Source organism: Melanostigma gelatinosum, assembly GCF_949748355.1.
Source record: "Melanostigma gelatinosum genome assembly, chromosome: 5".
Taxonomy (NCBI): domain Eukaryota; kingdom Metazoa; phylum Chordata; class Actinopteri; order Perciformes; family Zoarcidae; genus Melanostigma; species Melanostigma gelatinosum.
Genome location: NC_136638.1, coordinates 28055991 through 28079429, shown reverse-complemented (window position 1 = coordinate 28079429; position 23439 = coordinate 28055991). Strand labels below are relative to the sequence as shown.

The following is a 23439-nucleotide window of genomic DNA, read 5'->3' as shown; positions in this document are numbered from 1 at the left end:
TGTGTGTGTGTGTGTGTGTGTGTGTGTGTAGATGACATCCAGGTTCGGTTCTATGAAGAAGACGACTCGGGGGTCACTTGGGAGGCTCTGGGAGATTTCTCCCCTACAGACGTCCACAGACAGGTACGAGGAGTTAGTAGGACTACCGGTAATCGTAGTCACACAAGTATTAGTTATTATTTTAATCTAATAAAAAAGGAATAAACAGATGTAGTAGAAGATGAATATTAATGTTGAAGTGTGGTGATAGAAGTGTAGTAATGGCACAAATAAATAGAAAATATAATAGTTGTAGAATCATCAGTAGCAGCTCTTATAGTAATGGTAGTACGAGTATCACATGTAGCAGAAGCAGTAAAAGTATTCGTAGGTTAAAGTATCAAGTTGAGCAATAATAATAAAATATTATCTTAATATTAGTAGTAAAGCAGTAGCTCTAGTAGCAGTATTGGTTGTATCAGCAGTAGTAGAAGTACAGTAGTCAAAGCCACAAGATCAGGAGTTGATGGCAATATCAGTAGTAGTACTACAGTAGTAGTATCAGTAGTAGTACTACAGTAGTAGCACTACAGTAGTAGTTTCAGAATCTCCAGCTGGATTAAACCTGATGCTACCGTGACGACGTGTTCTCTGCCGTCAGTTCGCCATCGTGTTCAAGACTCCGAAGTATCGCGACCAGAACCTGCAGAAACCGACCTCAGTGTTCGTCCAGCTGAAGAGGAAGTCTGACAACGAGACCAGCGAACCCAAACCCTTCACCTACCACCCTCAGATCATAGGTAGGTCAGGTAGCTCCGCCCTCAGATCACAGGTAGGTCAGGTAGCTCCGCCCTCAGATCACAGGTAGCTCCGCCCTCAGATCATAGGTAGGACAGGTAGCTCCGCCCTCAGATCACAGGTAGGTCAGGTAGCTCCGCCCTCAGATCACAGGTAGGTCAGGTAGCTCCGCCCTCAGATCACAGGTAGGTCAGGTAGCTCCATCCTCAGATCATAGGTAGGACAGGTAGCTCCGCCCTCAGATCACAGGTAGGTCAAGTAGCTCCGCCCTCAGATCATAGGTAGGTCAGGTAGCTCCGCCCTCAGATCACAGGTAGGACAGGTAGCTCCGCCCTCAGATCACAGGTAGGTCAGGTAGCTCCACCCTCAGATCATAGGTAGGTCAGGTAGCTCCGCCCTCAGATCATAGGTAGGACAGGTAGCTCCGCCCTCAGATCACAGGTAGCTCCGCCCTCAGATCACAGGTAGCTCCGCCCTCAGATCACAGGTAGCTCTGACCTCAGATCACAGGTAGCTCCGCCCTCAGATCACAGGTAGCTCCGCCCTCAAATCACAGGTAGCTCCGCCCTCAGATCACAGGTAGCTCCGCCCTCAGATCACAGGTAGCTCCGCCCTCAGATCATAGGTAGGACAGGTAGCTCCGCCCTCAGATCACAGGTAGGTCAGGTAGCTCCGCCCTCAGATCACAGGTAGGTCAGGTAGCTCCGCCCTCAGATCACAGGTAGGTCAGGTAGCTCCATCCTCAGATCATAGGTAGGACAGGTAGCTCCGCCCTCAGATCACAGGTAGGTCAAGTAGCTCCGCCCTCAGATCATAGGTAGGTCAGGTAGCTCCGCCCTCAGATCACAGGTAGGACAGGTAGCTCCGCCCTCAGATCACAGGTAGGTCAGGTAGCTCCACCCTCAGATCATAGGTAGGTCAGGTAGCTCCGCCCTCAGATCATAGGTAGGACAGGTAGCTCCGCCCTCAGATCACAGGTAGCTCCGCCCTCAGATCACAGGTAGCTCCGCCCTCAGATCACAGGTAGCTCCGCCCTCAGATCACAGGTAGCTCTGACCTCAGATCACAGGTAGCTCCGCCCTCAGATCACAGGTAGCTCCGCCCTCAAATCACAGGTAGCTCCGCCCTCAGATCACAGGTAGCTCCGTCCTCATATCACAGGTAGGTCAGGTAGATCCACCCTCAGATCATAGGTAGGACAGGTAGCTCTGCCCTCAGATCACAGGTAGCTCCGCCCTCAGATCACAGGTAGGCAGGTAGCTCACGTGTGCTCATATACATGTACCTGTGTGTTCAGACAAGGAGGAGGTGCAGAGGAAGAGACAGAAGACGTTGCCAAACTTCCAGGACTTTAGCGGCCATGGAGGAGGTGCAGGTCTATACCGAGGAGGAGGAGGAGGTGGAGGAGGTCCTGCTGCAGGAGGAGGACCCGGCTCTGCAGGAGCAGGAGGAGGTAAAGTTAGCCTGGGTTACCACACACCTCGAAAACCTAGAAAGTCATTGACAGTTCAGAACAATAGAAGATAACACTGTCAACTGATGTTGTGGGTGTGTTTGATTTGTCCACCAGGTTACTTTCAGGGCTTCACTACCTACAACTATGGAGCAGGAGGAGGCGGAGGAGGAGGAGGAGGTTTCTCCACCGGATACTCAGCTGGTCTGGGAGGAGGAGGAGGAGGAGGAGGCATCAAACACGGTGAGATGAAATGACACACAGTTTGTTTACGATCGACTGAAGTGGACACTGATGGTACATTTTAAAATGTAGGGCGTGACATTGGCCGCTCCTCATTTCGCTCCTCATAAAGTTGAGGTCTAGGCTACTTCATGCAAATCACGGGTGACCCAACGCAACTCACCGCCTCTGGAAACTCTCAAAACACTTTTACACTCAAAGTTTCAGTCACTGCGTTATTTCTCACCTCAAAAGTCTCAAATCAATGAATTCATTTCTTAACATAAGAGGAAGTTTACAGACGAACTGCCTCGTTTTTTATCATTGTTTGAGATCTTTTACAGCTTCAACGGCCTATTTTCATTCATCACACCACTGTAACCCACTGTAAACAAAGGAAATGTCATGATTGTTGACTGTAAAATCAAAAACTTATGGCGAAAGGAAACAAATGTTGTGTTAAAGCCTCTGAGAGCGACGCAGCAGACGACAGCGATGACTCGGGGTCGGGGGTCGTGCTGAGAGCTGCGGCCCAGCCGGGAGGCCTTGATGTGGGGGAGAGGACCGAGGAGGGAGGGGTCAGCGTGGAGGAACCACACAGAGGTACACATCTGCTGCTGCCATCGCTGTACACACTGTGTGTATACACACACATCAACTGTAACTTAGAGTTTAATCAAACACAACAGATGATCAGAGATTCGTTCAGGATAGTTTAACTCAAGACACGATGAGTAAATGCTAAACATGCAGCGATGAGATGAGATGGAACTTTATTTGTCCAAGAAAAACTATTCTTGTGCCAGAAGGAGATGAAAGATTACAACAGAAGAATAACAGGAACAGTAGAATAAATATATGAACAAACAGAGTAATGATTATTAAGTGTGAAAGAAGTAATACTGCAGCAGCTAAGGAGATGAAATGTTAAACTTCATTCTAAATACAAAACGTTTCTTTGTGCTTTAAATGTTTCCATGCTTTGTGTTTTACGTATATTGTGCTGCCTTCTAAAATCAGCTCTGCTTCTGTTGCATAAAAACAATAGATTGAACCAAAAACAAAGTTTTCCTTTCTGTTAGAATTCTCTTTTTGTGTGTGATGCAGATGAGCGGTCGGTTCAGGCGACCAGCCGACAGTTGGAGGCTCTGTTTCAGTACTCGGTCACCGGAGACTCTGCGTATCTGTTGGCCGCACAGCGCCAGCTGATGACGGCTCAGGACGAGGACGGAGACACGTCAGTACAGAACATAAATAACTCACTTTAAACCTCTCCAGCTTACTTTATGAAAACCTTTTTACAGCTCAGATTGATCCTTTTAATTCCCTCACGTTCACTTCCCTCTCCTTCCAGTGGGCTCCACCTGGCTGTCCTCCACAGCCAGCAGGAGGCGCTGAAGAGTTTGACTCAGGTGGTCTCTGCTCTGCCTGGAGAGGAGGTGCTCAACACGAGGAACCACCTGTACCAGGTAGAAGGAAATGCACCGTTTCCTAGCAGCAAGGATGCCTCCTACTCTGAGACCAGAAACACATAAACAACAGACTTTCTAGTTGGGGAGTCAGAGATAATGAAGCTCTCTGATTGAGCAAGAAGGAAACTCACTTAGGAAGCTAGGAGAAAAGATGTTTTCTTATTAGGGAACAAGGAAATGACCTCGGTAAGGAAAGGAAGCTTGCTGGTTCGGGAGGCATTGAGCGAGGACGTTTACTGGTTTGGGATCATGGGGCAAGAAGAGCTTTCTAGTTAGGGAGCAAGGAAGCTTACTCGATGCAAAGCAAGAAAGGAAACTTACCCTGAAGGCAATTAGAAAGGAAGTAACTAAGTTAGTGGGCAATAAACAAGTTAGTGACCAGTTAAGGAGCAAGAAAGGTTTCTTTCTATTTAGGGAGCAATGAAGGAAGCTTTCTAGTTTGGAAATAAAATAGGAAGCTTCCTATATAGGGGGTGAGGAAGCAAGAAAGTAACCTACTTAGGAAGCAAGAAGCAGCAGGGTAAGATGCCTTGTTAGGGGGCAACGAGCAAGGATGCTTACAAGTTAGCAATCAAGGAGTTAGTAGTTACAAGCAAGCTTGCTAGTTTTCAAGGAAGCATTAGTAAAATAATCTCTCCATGTATCCCAGACTCCTTTGCACCTGGCTGTGATCACCCAGCAGAGGGAGGCGGTGGAAGCGCTGCTATTGGCCGGTGCAGACCCAACTCTGACCGATCGTAATGGAAACACGCTGCTCCACCTGGCGTCCCGGCTGGAAGGAGGAGGAGGAGGAGGAAGAGGAGGGATGGTCCAGTTTCTACTGCAGCACAGAGAGATGAGAGAGCTGCTGGACCACAGCAACACAGCAGGTACACACACACACACACACCAACACAGCAGGTACACACACACACACACACACACCAACACAGCAGGTACACACACACACACACCAACACAGCAGGTACACACACACACACACACACACACACCAACACAGCAGGTACACACACACACACATCAACACAGCAGGTACACACACACACACACACACACATCAACACAGCAGGTACACACACACACACACACACACACACCAACACAGCAGGTACACACACACACACACACACACACACACACACCAACACAGCAGGTACACACACACACACATCAACACAGCAGGTACACACACACACACACACACACATCAACACAGCAGGTACACACACACACACACACACACACGCACACACCAACACAGCAGGTACACACACACACACACACACACACACACACACATCAACACAGCAGGTACACACACACACACACATCAACACAGCAGGTACACACACACACACACACACACACACATCAACACAGCAGGTACACACACACACACACACCAACACAGCAGGTACACACACACACACACACACATCAACACAGCAGGTACACACACACACACACACCAACACAGCAGGTACACACACACACACACACCAACACAGCAGGTACACACACACACACACACATCAACACAGCAGGTACACACACACACACACACACATCAACACAGCAGGTACACACACACACACACCAACACAGCAGGTACACACACACACACACACACACAAGAAAACGTTTAGCGTGTTTGATGGTCCTCCCTCCGTTTCCATGGTTACAGGTATGTGTGCGATCCACCTGGCGGTCCTGGCCAATCAGCTGTCTTCCCTCAGAGAGCTGCTGGAGGGCGGGGCTAACGTGGAGGCTCAGGAGCTCACCTGTGGACGGACGGCCCTCCACCTGGCCACCGAGAGGGACAACGTGTCGCTGGCCGGCTGCCTGCTGCTCGAGGTACTGACTGGGTTCACTGGTTATACTGGTCATACTGGTCAGGTTGTCCCCAGTAACATCTAACGTTGTGTGTGATGCTTTCTGTGCTCAGGGAAACGCTAAGGTGGACTGCTTCACCTTCAATGGCTCCACCTCCCTCCACATCGCTGCAGGACGAGGCTCCGTCAAGCTCACAGCTCTCCTGATGGCTGCAGGTACACACACACACACACACACACACCTGGAAGTGGTTAGCTTAGCTTAGCATAAAGACTGGAAACAGGGGGAGAGGGATGGAGGAGAGAGATGGAAGTGAGAGACGGAGAGGGATGGGGAGAGAGAGAGAGAAAGAGAGAGAGAGAGAGATGGGTGCAAGGAAGACAAATAGTGATGGAGGACAGGGAGACAAAGAGTGATGGAGGAGAGGGAGACAACGAGGGATGGAGGAGAGGGAGACAACGAGTGATGGAGGAGAGGGAGACAAAGAGGGATGGAGGAGAGGGAGACAACGAGGGATGGAGGAGAGGGAGACAATGAGGGATGGAGGAGAGGGAGACAACGAGGGATGGAGGAGAGGGAGACAACGAGGGATGGAGGAGAGGGAGACAACGAGGGATGGAGGAGAGGGAGACAAAGAGGGATGGAGGAGAGGGAGACAAAGAGGGATGGAGGAGAGGGAGACAAAGAGGGATGGAGGAGAGGGAGACAAAGTGGGATGGAGGAGAGGGAGACAACGAGGGATGGAGGAGAGGGAGACAACGAGGGATGGAGGAGAGGGAGACAACGAGGGATGGAGGAGAGGGAGACAAAGAGGGATGGAGGAGAGGGAGACAAAGAGGGATGGAGGAGAGGGAGACAAAGAGGGATGGAGGAGAGGGAGACAAAGTGGGATGGAGGAGAGGGAGACAACGAGGGATGGAGGAGAGGGAGACAACGAGGGATGGAGGAGAGGGAGACAACGAGGGATGGAGGAGAGGGAGACAAAGTGGGATGGAGGAGAGGGAGACAACGAGGGATGGAGGAGAGGGAGACAACGAGGGATGGAGGAGAGGGAGACAAAGAGGGATGGAGGAGAGGGAGACAAAGAGGGATGGAGGAGAGGGAGACAAAGAGGGATGGAGGAGAGGGAGACAAAGTGGGATGGAGGAGAGGGAGACAACGAGGGATGGAGCAGAGGGAGACAACGAGGGATGGAGGAGAGGGAGACAACGAGGGATGGAGGAGAGGGAGACAACGAGGGATGGAGGAGAGGGAGACAAAGAGGGATGGAGGAGAGGGAGACAAAGAGGGATGGAGGAGAGGGAGACAAAGAGGGATGGAGGAGAGGGAGACAAAGTGGGATGGAGGAGAGGGAGACAACGAGGGATGGAGGAGAGGGAGACAACGAGGGATGGAGGAGAGGGAGACAACGAGGGATGGAGGAGAGGGAGACAAAGAGGGATGGAGGAGAGGGAGACAACGAGGGATGGAGGAGAGGGAGACAAAGTGGGATGGAGGAGAGGGAGACAACGAGGGATGGAGGAGAGGGAGACAACGAGGGATGGAGGAGAGGGAGACAAAGAGGGATGGAGGAGAGGGAGACAAAGAGGGATGGAGGAGAGGGAGACAAAGAGGGATGGAGGAGAGGGAGACAACGAGGGATGGAGGAGAGGGAGACAACGAGGGATGGAGGAGAGGGAGACAAAGAGGGATGGAGGAGAGGGAGACAACGAGGGATGGAGGAGAGGGAGACAACGAGGGATGGAGGAGAGGGAGACAACGAGGGATGGAGGACTCGATTGTTATCTGTCTCACCGTTTCAGCTGCAGAACCTTCACTAACAGACTGTTATGTGGTGAGTGAGTGAGTTAGGTCAGGAGGTGGATGTGAGCTGATGCTCATTTTTGTATAACTTGCTACTCAAGCGACCAACAGATGTTGTGTGTTTTCCAGGTGCAGACCCTCAGAAGGAGAACTTTGAGCCGCTCTTCTTCAGGGAGGAGGACTGCTGTGATGAAGAGAGGAAGGATGAGGATGAAGATGAAGGCTACATCCCAGGAACCACTCCTCTCAACATGGCCACCACCACTCAGGTACACCGACCTCCTGCAGCATCGAATACCTGAAATTCATCTCATTTACGCATTCGTATTGACATCACTTGTGGGCGTGGTCACATCATATTTTCTTCTCATCCCACAGATTTATTAACCAGACCTGCGTTTGAGTCTTAAAGCGGCATTAAGTGTTGTGGACCACTAGGTGGCAGCAGAGAAATAAAACCTGCTTATTTACAGTCTAACTAAATTAAGTGTGTGTGTGTGTGTGTGTGTGTGTGTGTGTGTGTGTGTGTGCTCGCGTGCAGGTGTTGGAGCTTCTGAATGGTAAAGAATATGAACCAAGATCTCTACAAAAAGCCTTCACTCCTCAAGGTGAGTTCAGTCTCTAATCTGATATAATTCCAAAAAAAATTCTGAAGATTGAAAAACACTTAAAATATGTTTGTTATACGTTTGTGAATAAATATCAACATTAGAAAAGCATCATGACGTAAATAATAAAACAGTAAGTATATGAAGGGAAATAGTTCATTGTTCTCTGTCTATAAATGTGTGTGTGTGTGTGCGTGTGTACGTGTGTGTGTGTGTGTAGGCGACCTGGCGAGCCTGGATGTGGAGGTGAAGCAGCAGGTGTGTCGTGCTCTGGAGAGTGAAGGATGCTGGGAAAAACTGGCTCACAGTCTGGGTCTCGGGATCCTCAACACGGCCTTCAGTCTAAGCCCCTCCCCCGCCAAAACACTGCTGGAGAGCTACGAGGTAACACACACATGCACACACACGCACACACACGCACACATACACCCACACACACACACACACACACGCGCACGTATAAAAACATTTTACGTGTCACATTAGAGAGGGAGTTCTTAAGAAAAATCAAAATGGATATGCAAAATACAGAAATCCATCTTTTTGAATCCAAATGAAATGACAGTTGAAATTAATTCAATTAATTAATAAATCTACCTTCATTCATAACACTTCACTTTTATTTGGTTTAGCATTTTTCAATGGTTTTATGTCCTTTATTTTGTCTCATTTGTTTCCTTGAATGTCTTTAACCGCTGTTGAGTCGTTTCTGTTGTAGTTTATTTGTCTCTTCCTCTGTTGATGCATTCAGGTTTATTTGACCTTCGTGGAATGAATTGATTGACTGTGACCTCTGACCTGTTTTTGTCCTGCAGGTCTCGGGCGGGACGGTCAGGGACCTGCTGGCTGGTCTCGGGTCAGTCGGTGAGTGCAGAGCGCTCAGCGTCCTGGAGGAGGCGCTGCGACGCCACGAGGAGGAGGAGGAGGAGGAGGAGGAAGAGGAGACGCAGAGGACCGAGGAGACGAGTGGTGAGCGGACAGGAGGCGACCGCCGTCACGATTATTTATTTATTGCTTTATTTGATAAGGAACAGTGCACATTAATAAACACGTTGCTGTTGGCAGATGTTACAAAGTAAACCTAAAAACAGAATATAAGATTACATTTACAAAGTTACTCAATATTGACCCTTTACAAAGCGTGCAGAAAGAGTGAAAGAAGTGAGAATACTAATGTAAGTAGTGTCATCGTTCAGGAGACTCTCGCACTACGTTATCAAGTACTAACAAGAAAGTCAACACACACAAAGACAACACAATGAGGATAACTGTTCAACAGAAACATGGACTAAAGACAAGATGATGCTGCAATGTTACACATTAAAAACATCCACGTCAGCGGAACAACATAAAAGCATGCAGAGTGTGAAACATATCAGTCAGTCTGACACGAAACAACAATTAAAGACATGCATGCAGGTAGACGAGGGTCGACCGACAAATTCAAGACGGACAGACAGACAGACGGGTGACAGCAGACAGACGGGTAACAGACGGGTCACAGCAGACAGACGAGTGACAGCAGACAGACGAGTGACAGACGGGTCACAGCAGACAGACGAGTGACAGACGGGTCACAGCAGACAGACGGGTGACAGACGGGTCACAGCAGACAGACGAGTGACAGACGGGTCACAGCAGACAGACGGGTGACAGACGGGTCACAGCAGACAGACGAGTGACAGACGGGTCACAGCAGACAGACGGGTGACAGACGGGTGACAGCAGACAGACGAGTGACAGACGGGTCACAGCAGACAGACGAGTGACAGACGGGTCACAGCAGACAGACGAGTGACAGACGGGTCACAGCAGACAGACGGGTGACAGACGGGTCACAGCAGACAGACGAGTGACAGACGGGTCACAGCAGACAGACGGGTGACAGACGGGTGACAGCAGACAGACGGGTGACAGACGGGTCACAGCAGACAGACGGGTGACAGCAGACAGACGGGTGACAGCAGACAGACGGGTGACAGACGGGTGACAGCAGACAGACGGGTGACAGCAGACAGACGGGTGACAGCAGACAGACGGGTGACAGACGGGTGACAGCAGACAGACGGGTGACAGCAGACAGACGGGTGACAGCAGACAGACGGGTGACAGACGGGTGACAGCAGACAGACGGGTGACAGCAGACAGACGGGTGACAGCAGACAGACGGGTGACAGACGGGTGACAGCAGACAAACGGGTGACAGCAGACAGACGGGTGACAGCAGACAGACGGGTGACAGACGGGTCACAGCAGACAGACGAGTGACAGACGGGTCACAGCAGACAGACGGGTGACAGCAGACAGACGGGTGACAGCAGACAGACGGGTGACAGACGGGTGACAGCAGACAGACGGGTGACAGCAGACAGACGGGTGACAGCAGACAGACGGGTGACAGACGGGTGACAGCAGACAGACGGGTGACAGCAGACAGACGGGTGACAGCAGACAGACGGGTGACAGACGGGTGACAGCAGACAGACGGGTGACAGCAGACAGACGGGTGACAGCAGACAGACGGGTGACAGACGGGTGACAGCAGACAAACGGGTGACAGCAGACAGACGGGTGACAGCAGACAGACGGGTGACAGACGGGTCACAGCAGACAGACGAGTGACAGACGGGTCACAGCAGACAGACGGGTGACGGCAGACAGACGGGTGACGGCAGACAGACGGGTGACAGACGACAGACGGGTGACAGACGAGTGACAGACGGGTCACAGCAGACAGACGAGTGACAGACGGGTGACAGCAGACAGACGGGTGACGGCAGACAGACGGGTGACGGCAGACAGACGAGTGACAGACGGGTGACAGCAGACAGACGGGTGACAGCAGACAGACGGGTCACAGCAGACAGACGAGTGACAGACGGGTGACAGCAGACAGACGGGTGACGGCAGACAGACGGGTGACGGCAGACAGACGGGTGACAGCAGACAGAAGGGTGACGGCAGACAGACGGGTGACAGCAGACAGAAGGGTGACGGCAGACAGACGGGTGACGGCAGACAGACGAGTGACAGACGGGTGACAGCAGACAGACGGGTGACAGCAGACAGACGGGTCACAGCAGACAGACGAGTGACAGACGGGTGACAGCAGACAGACGGGTGACGGCAGACAGACGGGTGACAGCAGACAGACGGGTCACAGCAGACAGACGAGTGACAGACGGGTGACAGCAGACAGACGGGTGACAGCAGACAGACGGGTGACGGCAGACAGACGGGTGACAGCAGACAGAAGGGTGACGGCAGACAGACGGGTGACAGCAGACAGAAGGGTGACGGCAGACAGACGAGTGACAGACGGGTGACAGCAGACAGACGGGTGACGGCAGACAGACGGGTGACAGACAGAGGGAAGTTCAACACAGAGATTGAGGACAGTGAGGTGCAGGTACAGAGCTGGGTACTAACTAATCATTTCTTTAATTGAGCTTTAAAACGTGAGACGACTCACCTCACCTGTGGTTCTCTCACTCTCTCCCACAGGTGAGTCTCAGGTGCGGGATCTGAAGGTGGACGCTCGTATCGACAGTGGGGTCTGTGACAGTGGGGTGGAGCTCTCCACGGCGTGACAAACTCCATCGATCTCTCCCATCAGGTTTTCAGGGCTGAATGTTTCTCATCGCAATTAAATTGAACAAAAAACACGTTTTTAAGGTAAAGAAATGAAAAGCTAAACATTTGGTTTGATGGTTTTCAGCCCACACTACACTCCAACAGCTCTACCCAACAATGTAAACGTGTGTTATTTGTTCAAAAGGAAAATACAAGCAGAGTCCCTCAACGGTCACATGGTGGAAAAAGTATTGATTCGATTGACTGTTATGATATCTTGGAGTCGTGTTCTGTTGGTTTCTACAGCAGACGGAAAAGGTGCTATTGATGCTGAGATGATTGTAAAGAGACCGAAAGGATCAGTTCAGACTGTTTTAAATCTGTCTTTAGAGAACACGCTCACGTCCACGTGGAGAACGATTCCTCCTGTTTCATGCATTGCATGAAGTGCATGAATCCATCCTGGCCTTCTGCCATCCTCTGGTTGTCCTTCTGCAGCCTCTGAACCTGCACAAATACGACAAAAACAAGCCATATGATGCACCTTTTAACTGACCTGCCAATCAAACAGCGTCTCCTGAGATAGTCCCGCCTATTTAAATGAGGAAATATGCAGACATTTTGGACCAACGGGTAAATGGACTTTAACTTGCTTTTCCAGCCTTCGGGAGCTGATCAACTGCCGATCCTCCGATTAGAATACGACCTACTGTCTCTGAGCCACAGCCGTCCCAAAACCAGCCCTTTCTATGCCTATGAGCAAATGAGCCTCAATGCAAAAACAGCCCCGTTTAAATTAGTTTAAATTATAGGTGTTTCTCTCCATTGTTCTGCCTACAAAGACCATGTTTATTGTTAACGCATGAAATAATTGCAATCAGCTGGAAAACCTTCTGTTTTTTGTTGATAAACATCCCAAATATCTTCACTGAATCAGACCTCGAGACGCGGCAGAAAGCGGCTGCAAGTGATGTTTTTGTTGACGCTGGTAGAAATGTGTCAATTATATTTGTGTGTTTATGTCTGAGCTCAAAGTTTAATGTGACGTCTTGTGTTTCTAATGTTCTACATCTCCACATTTAACTAAGAGCTTAGCAATACACTTGAACTGACACATTTCTGTTCATGTCAACAAACGTTATACACTTTATTATGGCAGAGCTGCTGTACTGGGCTGCATTGTTATTATTAATAATAAGATATCCGGTTCTGCCTGCAGAGATCTTTTCAGTCAGTATGAACAGGAGGAATCATGACAAACTCTCCACATATAAACGTTTTAATATCGTCTTCAGACAGATTTAAAAAACAAAACAAACTCATTTTAAATGTGCACGTTTTTAGAAACTCATTTTAGTGTTTTTTGTATTTTAAGGGCTTTTATTTTCTGTCCGTCTCACCACTGAAAACGTTTAAAGATTCATAAAAACAGAAAGTCATGAACTTGTTTGTAAAAATAATAATAATGTTTTTCATGTATCTAAAGTGTGTTCACTTCGTCTTCCTCTGATAAGATAAGTGATACGTTTGCAAGGCATTGTGGGAAAAGAAGTCCAGAGCTGTGAGGAGTTGTAGTCTCTTTTCCATGTGAAACCAAAGCTCCTCTCTGATATTTATATCTTTGCCCGGCACTGTACAGTTCAACGCCAGCTTTTCATTGGTTGTTATTTTTTAAATAAAGTTTTTTTTATATATATATACATATATATATAAACTCGTTAAGTTTGTTTATTTATAACTTCAAATAAATAACTATTAGTATGATTTACTGCAAATGTCTCCTTGTGTTTTGTATGTATATATATATATATATATATATATATATATAGATATAGATATATATCTCTATCTATATATATATATATATATATATATATATATATATATATATATAGATATATATCTCTATCTATATCTATATATATATATATATAGATATAGATATATATCTCTATCTATATATATATATATAGATAGAGAGATATATATATAGATATATATATATATAGATATAGAGATATATATATATAGATATAGCGATATATAGATATAACGATATATATATGTCTATATCTATATATATATATGTCTATCTATATCTATATATATGTCTATATCTATATATATATCTATCTATATCTGCATATATATATATATATATGCAGATATATATATATATATATATCTGCATATATATATATATATATCTGCATATATATATATATATATATATATATATATATATATATATCTTCCTTGTAAATATATATTTCTTTACTTTTAAGTGAAGGCTCTTAGTACTTCTTCCATCACAATAATATCTATAATAATATGAAAGAACCATTCTGCACAATGATTACTTTTACTACTAATTTAATAAAATCAACAAATAAAAATAACAACTTATAATAATACTATAATGACAGTAAAATGATGATAACAGTAACTTATAATAAGAAGAATAATCAACATCATTATAATGATGATTATAACAATCCAATAACTTATGATAATAATAATACTGATAATAATTATTATGATGATAATAATTATGATAACAATAATACATACATGAATCACTAAATAAAACTAGTGTTTTCGTGCCACCATGTTGTGTCTCTCTTCTTCTGCGGTGCCGCTAAACATCGTCAGAGTGAGACGTCCTTCCTTCCGGTCCTCTGACAGCTGCTCTCTGAGTGAGAACGGAAGACATTTTGAAGCTGCTGCGGTCGGTCGGTCCATTATATCGAGAGTCAGTCAGCCTGAAGTCGGGGCTGACGTTGCTGGAGAGTCTTAAAGAAGTCCGTTAAAAAAGTCTGTTGAAAACAACAACCAAGACGAGCTTTAACAGAAACTGTTGTAGTTTTAACTGGTGTGTGTAGCATAGCTAGCTTAGCCAGCCTACAAAAGCTAGCAAAGTTGCTAATTAGATGCTAGCTAGTTAGCGCCACCTAGCTGGCCTCCTTCCTCCTCTCCTTCCTCCTTCACCTCGACAAACGGTCATTTTTACACACACACAATGGCTTTAAAACGAATCACCAAGGTAACGGACTTCAACTTGTTCTTTAACTACATCAACTGTTAAAAGTAATGTTTGTAGTTCTTAAATAACCGATGTCTGTGGTAGCTCGGTAGCTAGCGTTAGCTCGTTAAGCTAGCGGTAAGTTAGCTTGTTCACCCAACTGCTACCGATGACACAACATTTGACATGTTAAATTGTCGTTTTATAGCTTTAATATGTTTTTTGGTTTTAGGGGTTCTTAATATATATTCTATGTGAATTGTTTATACGCATTGACATTTATTTATTATTTATTTTTGGGTAGAAAACCCTCCGTAAATTCTTTACAATGAAACAATAACCCTGGTGTTAGCTTTAGCTTCTTTAGCTTAGCTTTAGGCCTCTGTCATTAAAATAACTGTGCAGTCATTTTTAACTGACACCATCTTTTTTTAAAATTTTGTCCACGTTACGGGTTTCAGGGTTAAGTGAAGTTTACTCGATGAAGTTAACTTTCTACAACTCAACTCATCGGTGGAATAAATATTTAGATATTTTTTACTGAAGGGAGACTAGAAATACCTCGTTGTTTAAATAGAGTTTATAGCATTTAATACGTGACTCAAGAAAGAGTTTAAAAAGTCATTTATTTTAGTAATATCGTAATATAATCATGTTATTAGTATGTGAATAAAGACTGCCCTTCAATATTACCACTCCAATATATAATGCATTATTTTCTTCATAATAATAATTTTGCCAATTAATTCAAGAAATATTACTACTTTTATCTTCAAAAATTGTTTTACTGAATATAATATATTTTCAAATTTTATATCTTTTATTCCTCTAAATATTTGTTTTTCTTATTCTATCAGTACATCTAATACCTTTATGTAATACTCTAAAAAGTCATTATTTAAAAAAATAAATTTTAAATCTTCTCATCTTTAAAGTTGTCATCTTTAAATATTTCCGCAATCAGAGTTTCACAGGATAAAGTTGCGATAAGAGGATAAAAGTAATAATTTCACTATAAAAAGCCAAAATATTTTGAGTCATAATATTACAAATGTTTATTTTAATAGTCATAATCGAATGGTGGAAGATGTAGGTTAACATTTAAATGTAAATATTATACCACAACATAGGACATGGCACATCTCGATAACAATGTATGTCAATATAAAGCATGTTTTGAAATAGCCACATGACATTAGAGCTTAATTTGTAAACTAGTATTGAGTATTTTCTAATTTAATTAAGAGCTTTAGTTTAAAACGTAACTTTCAGGGGGAAAAGATAAATATTCACACCCTCAAATATTTAACAGATTTTCTGAGAAATATGAGTCGGTATGTTTTTGTGTTTATCAATTTCTACAACGTAATTGTGTATCAGGATATTTTGATGTATGATCTTATTGAATTACCGCCTAAATTCAAACAGTTATATTTGCGCATTGTACCGGAAGTTTGAGATTATGGCAGATAAAATATGACTTAACTTTTTAGTCTTTGTTGTTTCATAACCACGAATAAATACAAAATAATTGTATCGGGGCAAGTACATATGTACTTCGGACAAGTATATCTGTGAAAACACTTAGTCGTAGCCCAGAGATAAGAATACTATATTTTTATTTTTGCAATTTTTGCCAAAAATTCACTTGTTCCAGCTGCTGAAATGTGAGGATTTTCTGCTTCTTTTTTTTTTTTTTAACTGAATATATATTTGTGACATTTGAAGATGTGAACATTGATGGTTTTTTATATTTTTCTGTGAGATTCTTATGAATGAATTATTGAAAACAGTAGTTTCAGCCCTTAAATTTAATATTTCATTCATGGTTCAATAATCCGTTAGGGTAGTCTGTGACTATTGAACCATTTAGGAGTTTTAAAAATACTTGTAGTTGTATTTTTACACAGTAAACTTAAATCAAATGTTGGATACTAAAATACAAAGAGGACTCAAAGTTATATGGCGTCAAAACAGCCATAAAGATTTTATGCTATAAATGAATAGAGAACATTTTATTAGGGTTAGGGTTAGGGTTACTTTTACATACTTCTATAACATAGTTTCAGAAATGCATATGAGACCGAGATGACATCTTAAATAATAATAAAAGGGAAATGTAATCGTAAAATTAAGTTTGTTTCTTTGCTGGTAAATAATCTAGCTGCTATTTTTTTCTTTCATCTAAAATAGAAAAGCAACACTTTAAATCTTAAGTTTAACAGAAAAGTTTCCTTTAAATAATCAAAAGTCATTCGGCATAAAAAAATGACAAACCAACTAAAAATATCTTAAATATTTGCAGAAAATTGTTCGATACACAAAAAGCTTCTTAGGGGCAATGCTAATCAAGCAAACATGTCAATAAAATATTATAAAAGTCTATTTTACTCAAGTTTCTGTGAGGCAGGATGTGTTTTAGTCTCTAAAACATTTGTCTCCCCCTCCTGGCAGAGACAGTAATTTATAATATGATTTAGAATTTGAACAAACACTGTCGATGTGTTGGTAAAGTTCTGTCCACCGTGACTCCTTATTTCCCCTAATACTTGTTCAGTACCGCAGTAGTTTAAAGTGGATCTGAAGTATTTTCCGGGATACTTTAGAAGTAAACTCATGAAGTATTTTTTTAATAACTTCAGTAGTAGTCTGTGTACTTTTTAACCAGTGTGCTCGTTCTCTCTCCACCTGCTTCTGTCTCAGTCTGAATTCCTGACTGCTTTCTCGCCTCTGGAACTCAAGTCAGATCTGAAAGATGAGCTGTGTGTGTGTGTGTGTGTGTGTGTGTGTGTGCGTGCGTCGCATACTAACACAGGCCTGAAATACAACCCCCCCCCCCCATATACCCTGTTCTGTCCACACGACTGAGTAAAAATAGACGTTGCGCTTACACATCAATAATGACCTCGTGTGTCGGTTTGTTTTTAATGCTGCGTTCACACAGACATAGAAGTTCAGCTTCATGTTTAAAAACACATCTTTCTTTGTGGTGATGCTGCTTAACTGTTGGTTCCAATCATTTGATGAATAATATGTCACAACTGGTGAAACGTCCAAAGTGACAAATGTCTTTGAATTTGTCCGACTGTTGATGAAAACCTCAGATTTTCAGAAAACGTAATGATCTGCATTTAATATCCTTTAACGAGTAGTTCATCATTAATTCTGAAAATGTATTTGTGCATCAGTGTGCGGTAGCAACAAGACGTGTTCTCACTCACACGGTCGTTAAAGGAAACAGAAAATACAAACTGACCAATAACAACGTTAGATGTCACAACGCTACGTTACTATTATTATTGTATTTTAGATCCTGAAGAGTGAAACGTTGTTTTTATTTAGCTGCAGCGTGTTCTCTGGAAACAAACAGAACGGAGACATGTTCAAACTCATTAGAACCATCTTAGGACCAGCAGTGCAGGTCTTTAGGAGGCCATAGTGGACTCAGTGGTGAAGAAACTGGACGACGTGAGGTGTTTAAAAGATTAAAGCAGGTATATAAGGAATATAACAACGCAGCGCTGATAATTCATCTGATTATTTATCTTTATATCATCTTACTGGTAAACGGCTCTTTTATTTAAATTATTTTACAGACTTTAAAGTCGGTGTTTGACGTCGAGGATCCTAATCTCTCTTTTTAACTTCATTTAAACGTCTTCTTCTCTGTTTTCAGGAGCTGACCGATCTGTCCAGAGATCCTCCGGCTCAGTGCTCCGCTGGACCCGTCGGTGAAGACAGTAAGACGGTTTCACTCTTTACATTTTGTTTTCATCCGACTCAGCAAATATTCTTTGTTAACCCTCTTTTATTTTTCTGTCTCCAGTGTTTCATTGGCAAGCTACTATTATGGGGCCTGTAAGTATTAATCTATTCTGACTTCAGTGTTAGTCATCATTTCATCACGAGACACAAGAAATAAATAATAATTTATAAACAAACGGTGCACAAGTTATAATATAACACTAATATAAGTACTTGTGTTGTAGAGGTCTTCCAAAGTGGCTAAACTTGAATGTGTTATTATTATTAATAGGTTATATTTAATGTCTGCACAAGGAGAAGTAACAGCTGTACATTTGTAAACTGGTAGTAAAAGTATATAAAATAAAGTGCAGCACAGTTATGAAAATGTATTAACATGCACACAGATGTTCGTAGTGATGCTCTGTGAATGTGTAACCTGTGTTTTGTGTGTTTTCTCTGCTGCAGCCGGACAGTCCCTATCAGGGCGGAGTGTTTTTCCTGACGATTCATTTCCCCACAGATTATCCCTTCAAACCACCCAAGGTCAGTCAGCGCCCTAAAGCATCCCCTGCTTTATGGTCTGTGTGACTCTAAATGGACCATAATGTACTAAATGAACATCATGCTGTATTGAAGAAGACTTGAAACTAGAGATTGAGACATAAACTCATGTTTACAATGTTTACTGAGGTAATAAATCAAGAGAGAAGTAGTTATTTTCTCATAGACTTCTATACAACCAGAGGAGTCGCCCCCTGGTGGACACTAGAGAGAATGCAGCTTTAACACGTGAAGCTTTGGCTTTAAAGAACCGGAGGTTGTCTCCTGGTTTAAAGTTAATATTAATTGTTGGTAAACCAGCTGAGAGTCTCACTCATTCATGGTTCTCCATCTCATTATATTCCACTCTAACGTTCTGTAAAGCGGTTCTCTCTGGTGTTTACACTCGACCGACCATATTCACGGTAGAAACAGATGATTCAATAAACCTGAAAGATACTTCTGACGGAAACTTAGATGGCAGTGTGTCTTTAAACTAGAGTTTAGCTTCCTGATCCGAACCATCGAGTCCTAAAATAAACTGTTATAGAAGCCGCTCTGATTCTGTTTCCTCTTCTTCCTCTTCAGGTCGCCTTCACAACAAGAATTTATCACCCAAATATTAACAGTAACGGCAGCATCTGCTTGGATATATTGAGATCACAGTGGTCTCCTGCATTAACTATCTCTAAAGGTAAGACGGTGTACAGAACGCTGAGTGGAACTCATTTAAATTTAAGGTATTTCAGTTCACTGTTTTTTCTCTCTGCAGTCCTTTTGTCCATTTGTTCTCTGTTATGTGACCCGAACCCGGACGACCCGCTAGTGCCAGAGATCGCCCGCATCTACAAAACAGACCCTGTGAAGTGAGTTTATATCTGTTTAAATACAAACTAACACACCGCGTTAACATGATATATATATATATATATTATATATATATATATATATATATAATATATAAATAAAAATAGCCGAATTATAAATGTAAAGCTTTGTAGATGCATGTTTAAAATACAACAGGTGCTGAAACCTTAATCTTCATCAAGCCGATGAGAGATGACCGTATATAATAATAATAAAGTATTTAATATCTTCTGCTCAGTTGTTGTTCAGCTGGACCTGTAAACTTACAGCCAGCCTAAAGTAGCAGCTCCTCAGGAGTTAGTAGAGCAGAGTGTGGAGGTGTTTAACCAGAGTGTCTGTCTCAGGTATAGCAGACTAGCCAGAGAGTGGACAGAGAAGTATGCCATGCTGTGAGAGGGTAAGAGCTCAGCGGTCGTCTGATTGGAGCAGAGCTGCTCAGCCCTGTTAGAACTCCACGAGGCTTTGTTTGAAGCACGTTGACTCAAAGCATGGCTCCACATACAGCGTCTGAGCTCCTTCATGTTTTACTTATTTTAATGATTAATCCTTCACGTTCCTACACATCAGTTTAATAAGAATACAGAGACTTCATTAAAGGGACAGTTGTGATGTTTAAATGTGTTTATGAGGTTCTTCACCACAGTCTGTGTATTAATACATCTACAACACCACCAGACCTCATTCACAACACATTTAACCCGACTGATTCGATGAACTGAGGATGAGTTTAAAGAAGCAGGAATTAAAGAACGAGATAAAACGTGAACATTTCAATAGATTTACCTGCATGTGAAACATGAGTTGAGTTTACAGCAATAAGTGATACAAACACGAGATGGTGATTACATTTTAAACGTTTATCACTTCCTGTCTGGATTTTGCCATTGTGTTTTACACAAATTCCTTCATAAGTTTAAGTACATAAGTATCAGCAAAATGTATTCAAAGTACCAGAAGTACTTTAGTACCTCAAATATTTGTTTTTAACTTCACAAACGATTCATAAAAGATTCAGATTCATCTTCAACGTGTTGAGTTTTATAAACACAATAAAATCTTTAACTGTAAAGTAACTAAAGCTGTAAAAAGTACAATAGTTTCCTCTGAGTAAAAATACGTGTATAATATATGTATGCTTAAAGTGTATTAAAATGGAATATATTAACTAATTTATTATTAGTATCCCAAAGATTAGTAAAATAAATATAGATAAAAAAAAATACAAGTAGGATATCAGAAAAATATTTTAAATATCTAATAAATATGAGCAAGATATATTCAGATATCTGGGGGAAAATACGCATTTGAAAATATCTTAAAATTGTATCCCAAACAATGGAAAGAGAGAAACGTTCTCGGTGTGTGTGTGTGTGTATATATATAAATAAATAAATAAAAAACCTTCAGCACTGAGTGTGTGTTGTGTTCTCGGGCATGGCATCGTCCCCGGTCTCCTGACAGCAGCTGATTGACTCACCTGCACCTTTCATCTTCCTTCAGGTACAACAAGACGGCTCAGGACTGGACTCAGAAATACGCCATGTGACCCTCTTCTTCCCTCTCTCTGCTGGAACAAACTCTTTGATTTTCTCATGTGGCCACGCCCCCCCCTCATCAGCCAATAACAGCAATTTGTTCATAAATTTTCATTTTACTCCTAAAACGCTTCTTAAATTCTTGATTATTATTTTTCTTTCTCTGCTTTTCAAAATAAAAGTAAAATGAACCAGGTGAAGGCTGAGGACTCTTTGAGCTGTGAATGTGCCAACTGAAGAGACAACGGTTACAATAAATAATAATAATTTAATGCATGTCAGTGATTGGTTCATGTGCTGCTCAGCTATATACATATATACCGTATATATATATATATATATATATATATATATATATATATATATATATATATATACACATATATACATAAAAGTAGAAAAAAAGGAAACGACCGCCGGTGTTTGTTTTATTCTGTTTGTTTTTAGACGAGAGAGCCGTTACGTCTTCATCAACACTGTTCTCCTTTTGCACTGAAGATGAAACTCAAAGCTCTCAAACAACTCGTTGGTCAACTCGTTGGTCAACTCATTGCTCTGTGACGAGGGTTTTTATCAATAAAGTTGAACAAATTGCAGTTTTCCTGTTGTGCTGTTTTTTTTTTCTTCTAATTGTGTTTTAGCGCTTCAACTAAAGTAAACTAAAGATTAATTATCTTTTTTAATCTGCAGATCTTTTAAAAATGTCGAACATTCAGTTTAATCTCGGAACACAAATAACTAATATGATCAATAATGAATCGCTCTGATTTCTATTGATTGTATTTTAATTAAGTTTAAGTTCAATGAAGCTGCTGATTCATCAGATGGAACAACTTGTTAATTAAACTTCAAAATGAGTACAACAGTAAAATACTGCTTTCACAATAATACATGAGTCATAATACTCTAATGGTAGAATAATAGTACAACAGTCAGTTTGAATACTTTACTGATTCTACTGACACGTACTGAAGGACATTTACTGGAGCAGTATTTCTACTGTATCAGTACTTTTATTTTTACAGAGTAGTATTCGTACATAAACTAACGGAGCATTTTACAGTAAGGTCTAGTACTTTACTATATACTGTGTATATATATATATATACACAGAGGAGCTGGTGGAACATGTTCTCTGTAGGGCTGTGCCACATCCAATCAATCAGTCAGCAAACATCCCAGAATGATTTAATGCAAAAACATTAAGGTATCAAACACACATTACTGCTTTACAGTTAAATATTGAACCTTTATTCCAACATGAAAAAAATCAGAAAATAACACTTTGATAAACACGTCAGGACATCTTATTATACTCTCAGTATAATATAATAATATATATATGATATAATAACATCATATATATCATATAATATTCACTATAATATAAAACACACACACACACACATATATAATGATGTATTTATAACTATATATCATGTCTCAGCATGTCTTCATGTCTCTCACTCCCTAACTGTCCGTGCTGGATCCGTCCCCGTTGTTTTAAAAAGCTGAATAAATTATTAGCATGACGTCATGCAGCTAGCTAACCTGTCAGGTGTTCAGCTGGTGGAGAAGCTTCATGTGCTGCTTCCCTTTCCCGCTAGTCTGCTGTCTGGTTGTGAGGTCAGGCTGATCTGATATCAGCTCTTTGGCCTGAAGGTTCTCTTCAAAGTTCTCCTCTCAAACGGGTCTTGGGTTACCGGTTTTGGCGATCGCTTCCGGTTTCAACTTCCGGTTCAAGCGAAGATCGCTTCCGGTTGAAACTGGTTCAACCGGAAATGAGGACATGACAAACTGATTAATTGTCATTTCCTCGATCCTCGCTCGAACCGGAAGATGTTGCGCCGCTGTATTGACGGCCGTCCCAAAGCTCTTATTTCTGCCCTGAGGAGGGAGGAGGGATCTCTGAGGAGCCATGAGTGAGGAACCACGAGAACAGACTTCCAGGAATCGATTCCGCCCCAAAGCTGAATCTATGTGAGGA

General features: G+C 42.8%; 2 protein-coding genes across 3 annotated transcripts in view; both read left to right on the top strand.

Annotated features, from left to right (window-relative positions):
- The window catches only part of nfkb1 (nuclear factor of kappa light polypeptide gene enhancer in B-cells 1), a 31290-nt gene extending 17780 nt beyond the window's left edge, over positions 1 to 13510 (top strand). Inside the window, exons 10-24 of the mRNA XM_079268197.1 lie at positions 32 to 123; positions 641 to 779; positions 2075 to 2230; positions 2348 to 2473; positions 2918 to 3055; positions 3560 to 3689; positions 3807 to 3921; positions 4574 to 4793; positions 5609 to 5778; positions 5870 to 5972; positions 7690 to 7829; positions 8102 to 8168; positions 8389 to 8552; positions 8984 to 9137; positions 11673 to 13510. Coding sequence (XP_079124323.1) covers positions 32 to 123; positions 641 to 779; positions 2075 to 2230; positions 2348 to 2473; positions 2918 to 3055; positions 3560 to 3689; positions 3807 to 3921; positions 4574 to 4793; positions 5609 to 5778; positions 5870 to 5972; positions 7690 to 7829; positions 8102 to 8168; positions 8389 to 8552; positions 8984 to 9137; positions 11673 to 11758 — 2000 coding nt within the window. The 3' untranslated portion in view covers positions 11759 to 13510. The remainder of the gene's footprint in view (positions 1 to 31; positions 124 to 640; positions 780 to 2074; positions 2231 to 2347; positions 2474 to 2917; positions 3056 to 3559; positions 3690 to 3806; positions 3922 to 4573; positions 4794 to 5608; positions 5779 to 5869; positions 5973 to 7689; positions 7830 to 8101; positions 8169 to 8388; positions 8553 to 8983; positions 9138 to 11672) is intronic.
- Positions 13511 to 14434: 924 nt separating this feature from the next.
- LOC306777467 (ubiquitin-conjugating enzyme E2-17 kDa-like) lies at positions 14435 to 21773 on the top strand. 2 transcript variants are annotated; one of them, XM_079268600.1, is made up of 8 exons: positions 14435 to 14784; positions 18440 to 18503; positions 18590 to 18621; positions 18976 to 19053; positions 19639 to 19744; positions 19823 to 19916; positions 20262 to 20314; positions 21418 to 21773. In XM_079268600.1, exons 1-7 carry the CDS (start codon positions 14761 to 14763, stop codon positions 20308 to 20310), a joined length of 447 nt encoding a protein of 148 aa, XP_079124726.1. In that variant the 5' UTR covers positions 14435 to 14760; the 3' UTR covers positions 20311 to 20314; positions 21418 to 21773. The 2 variants fall into 2 exon arrangements, with proteins under 2 accessions (XP_079124726.1, XP_079124727.1); XM_079268601.1 differs by lacking the exon at positions 20262 to 20314.
- The last annotated feature ends 1666 nt before the right edge of the window (positions 21774 to 23439 follow it).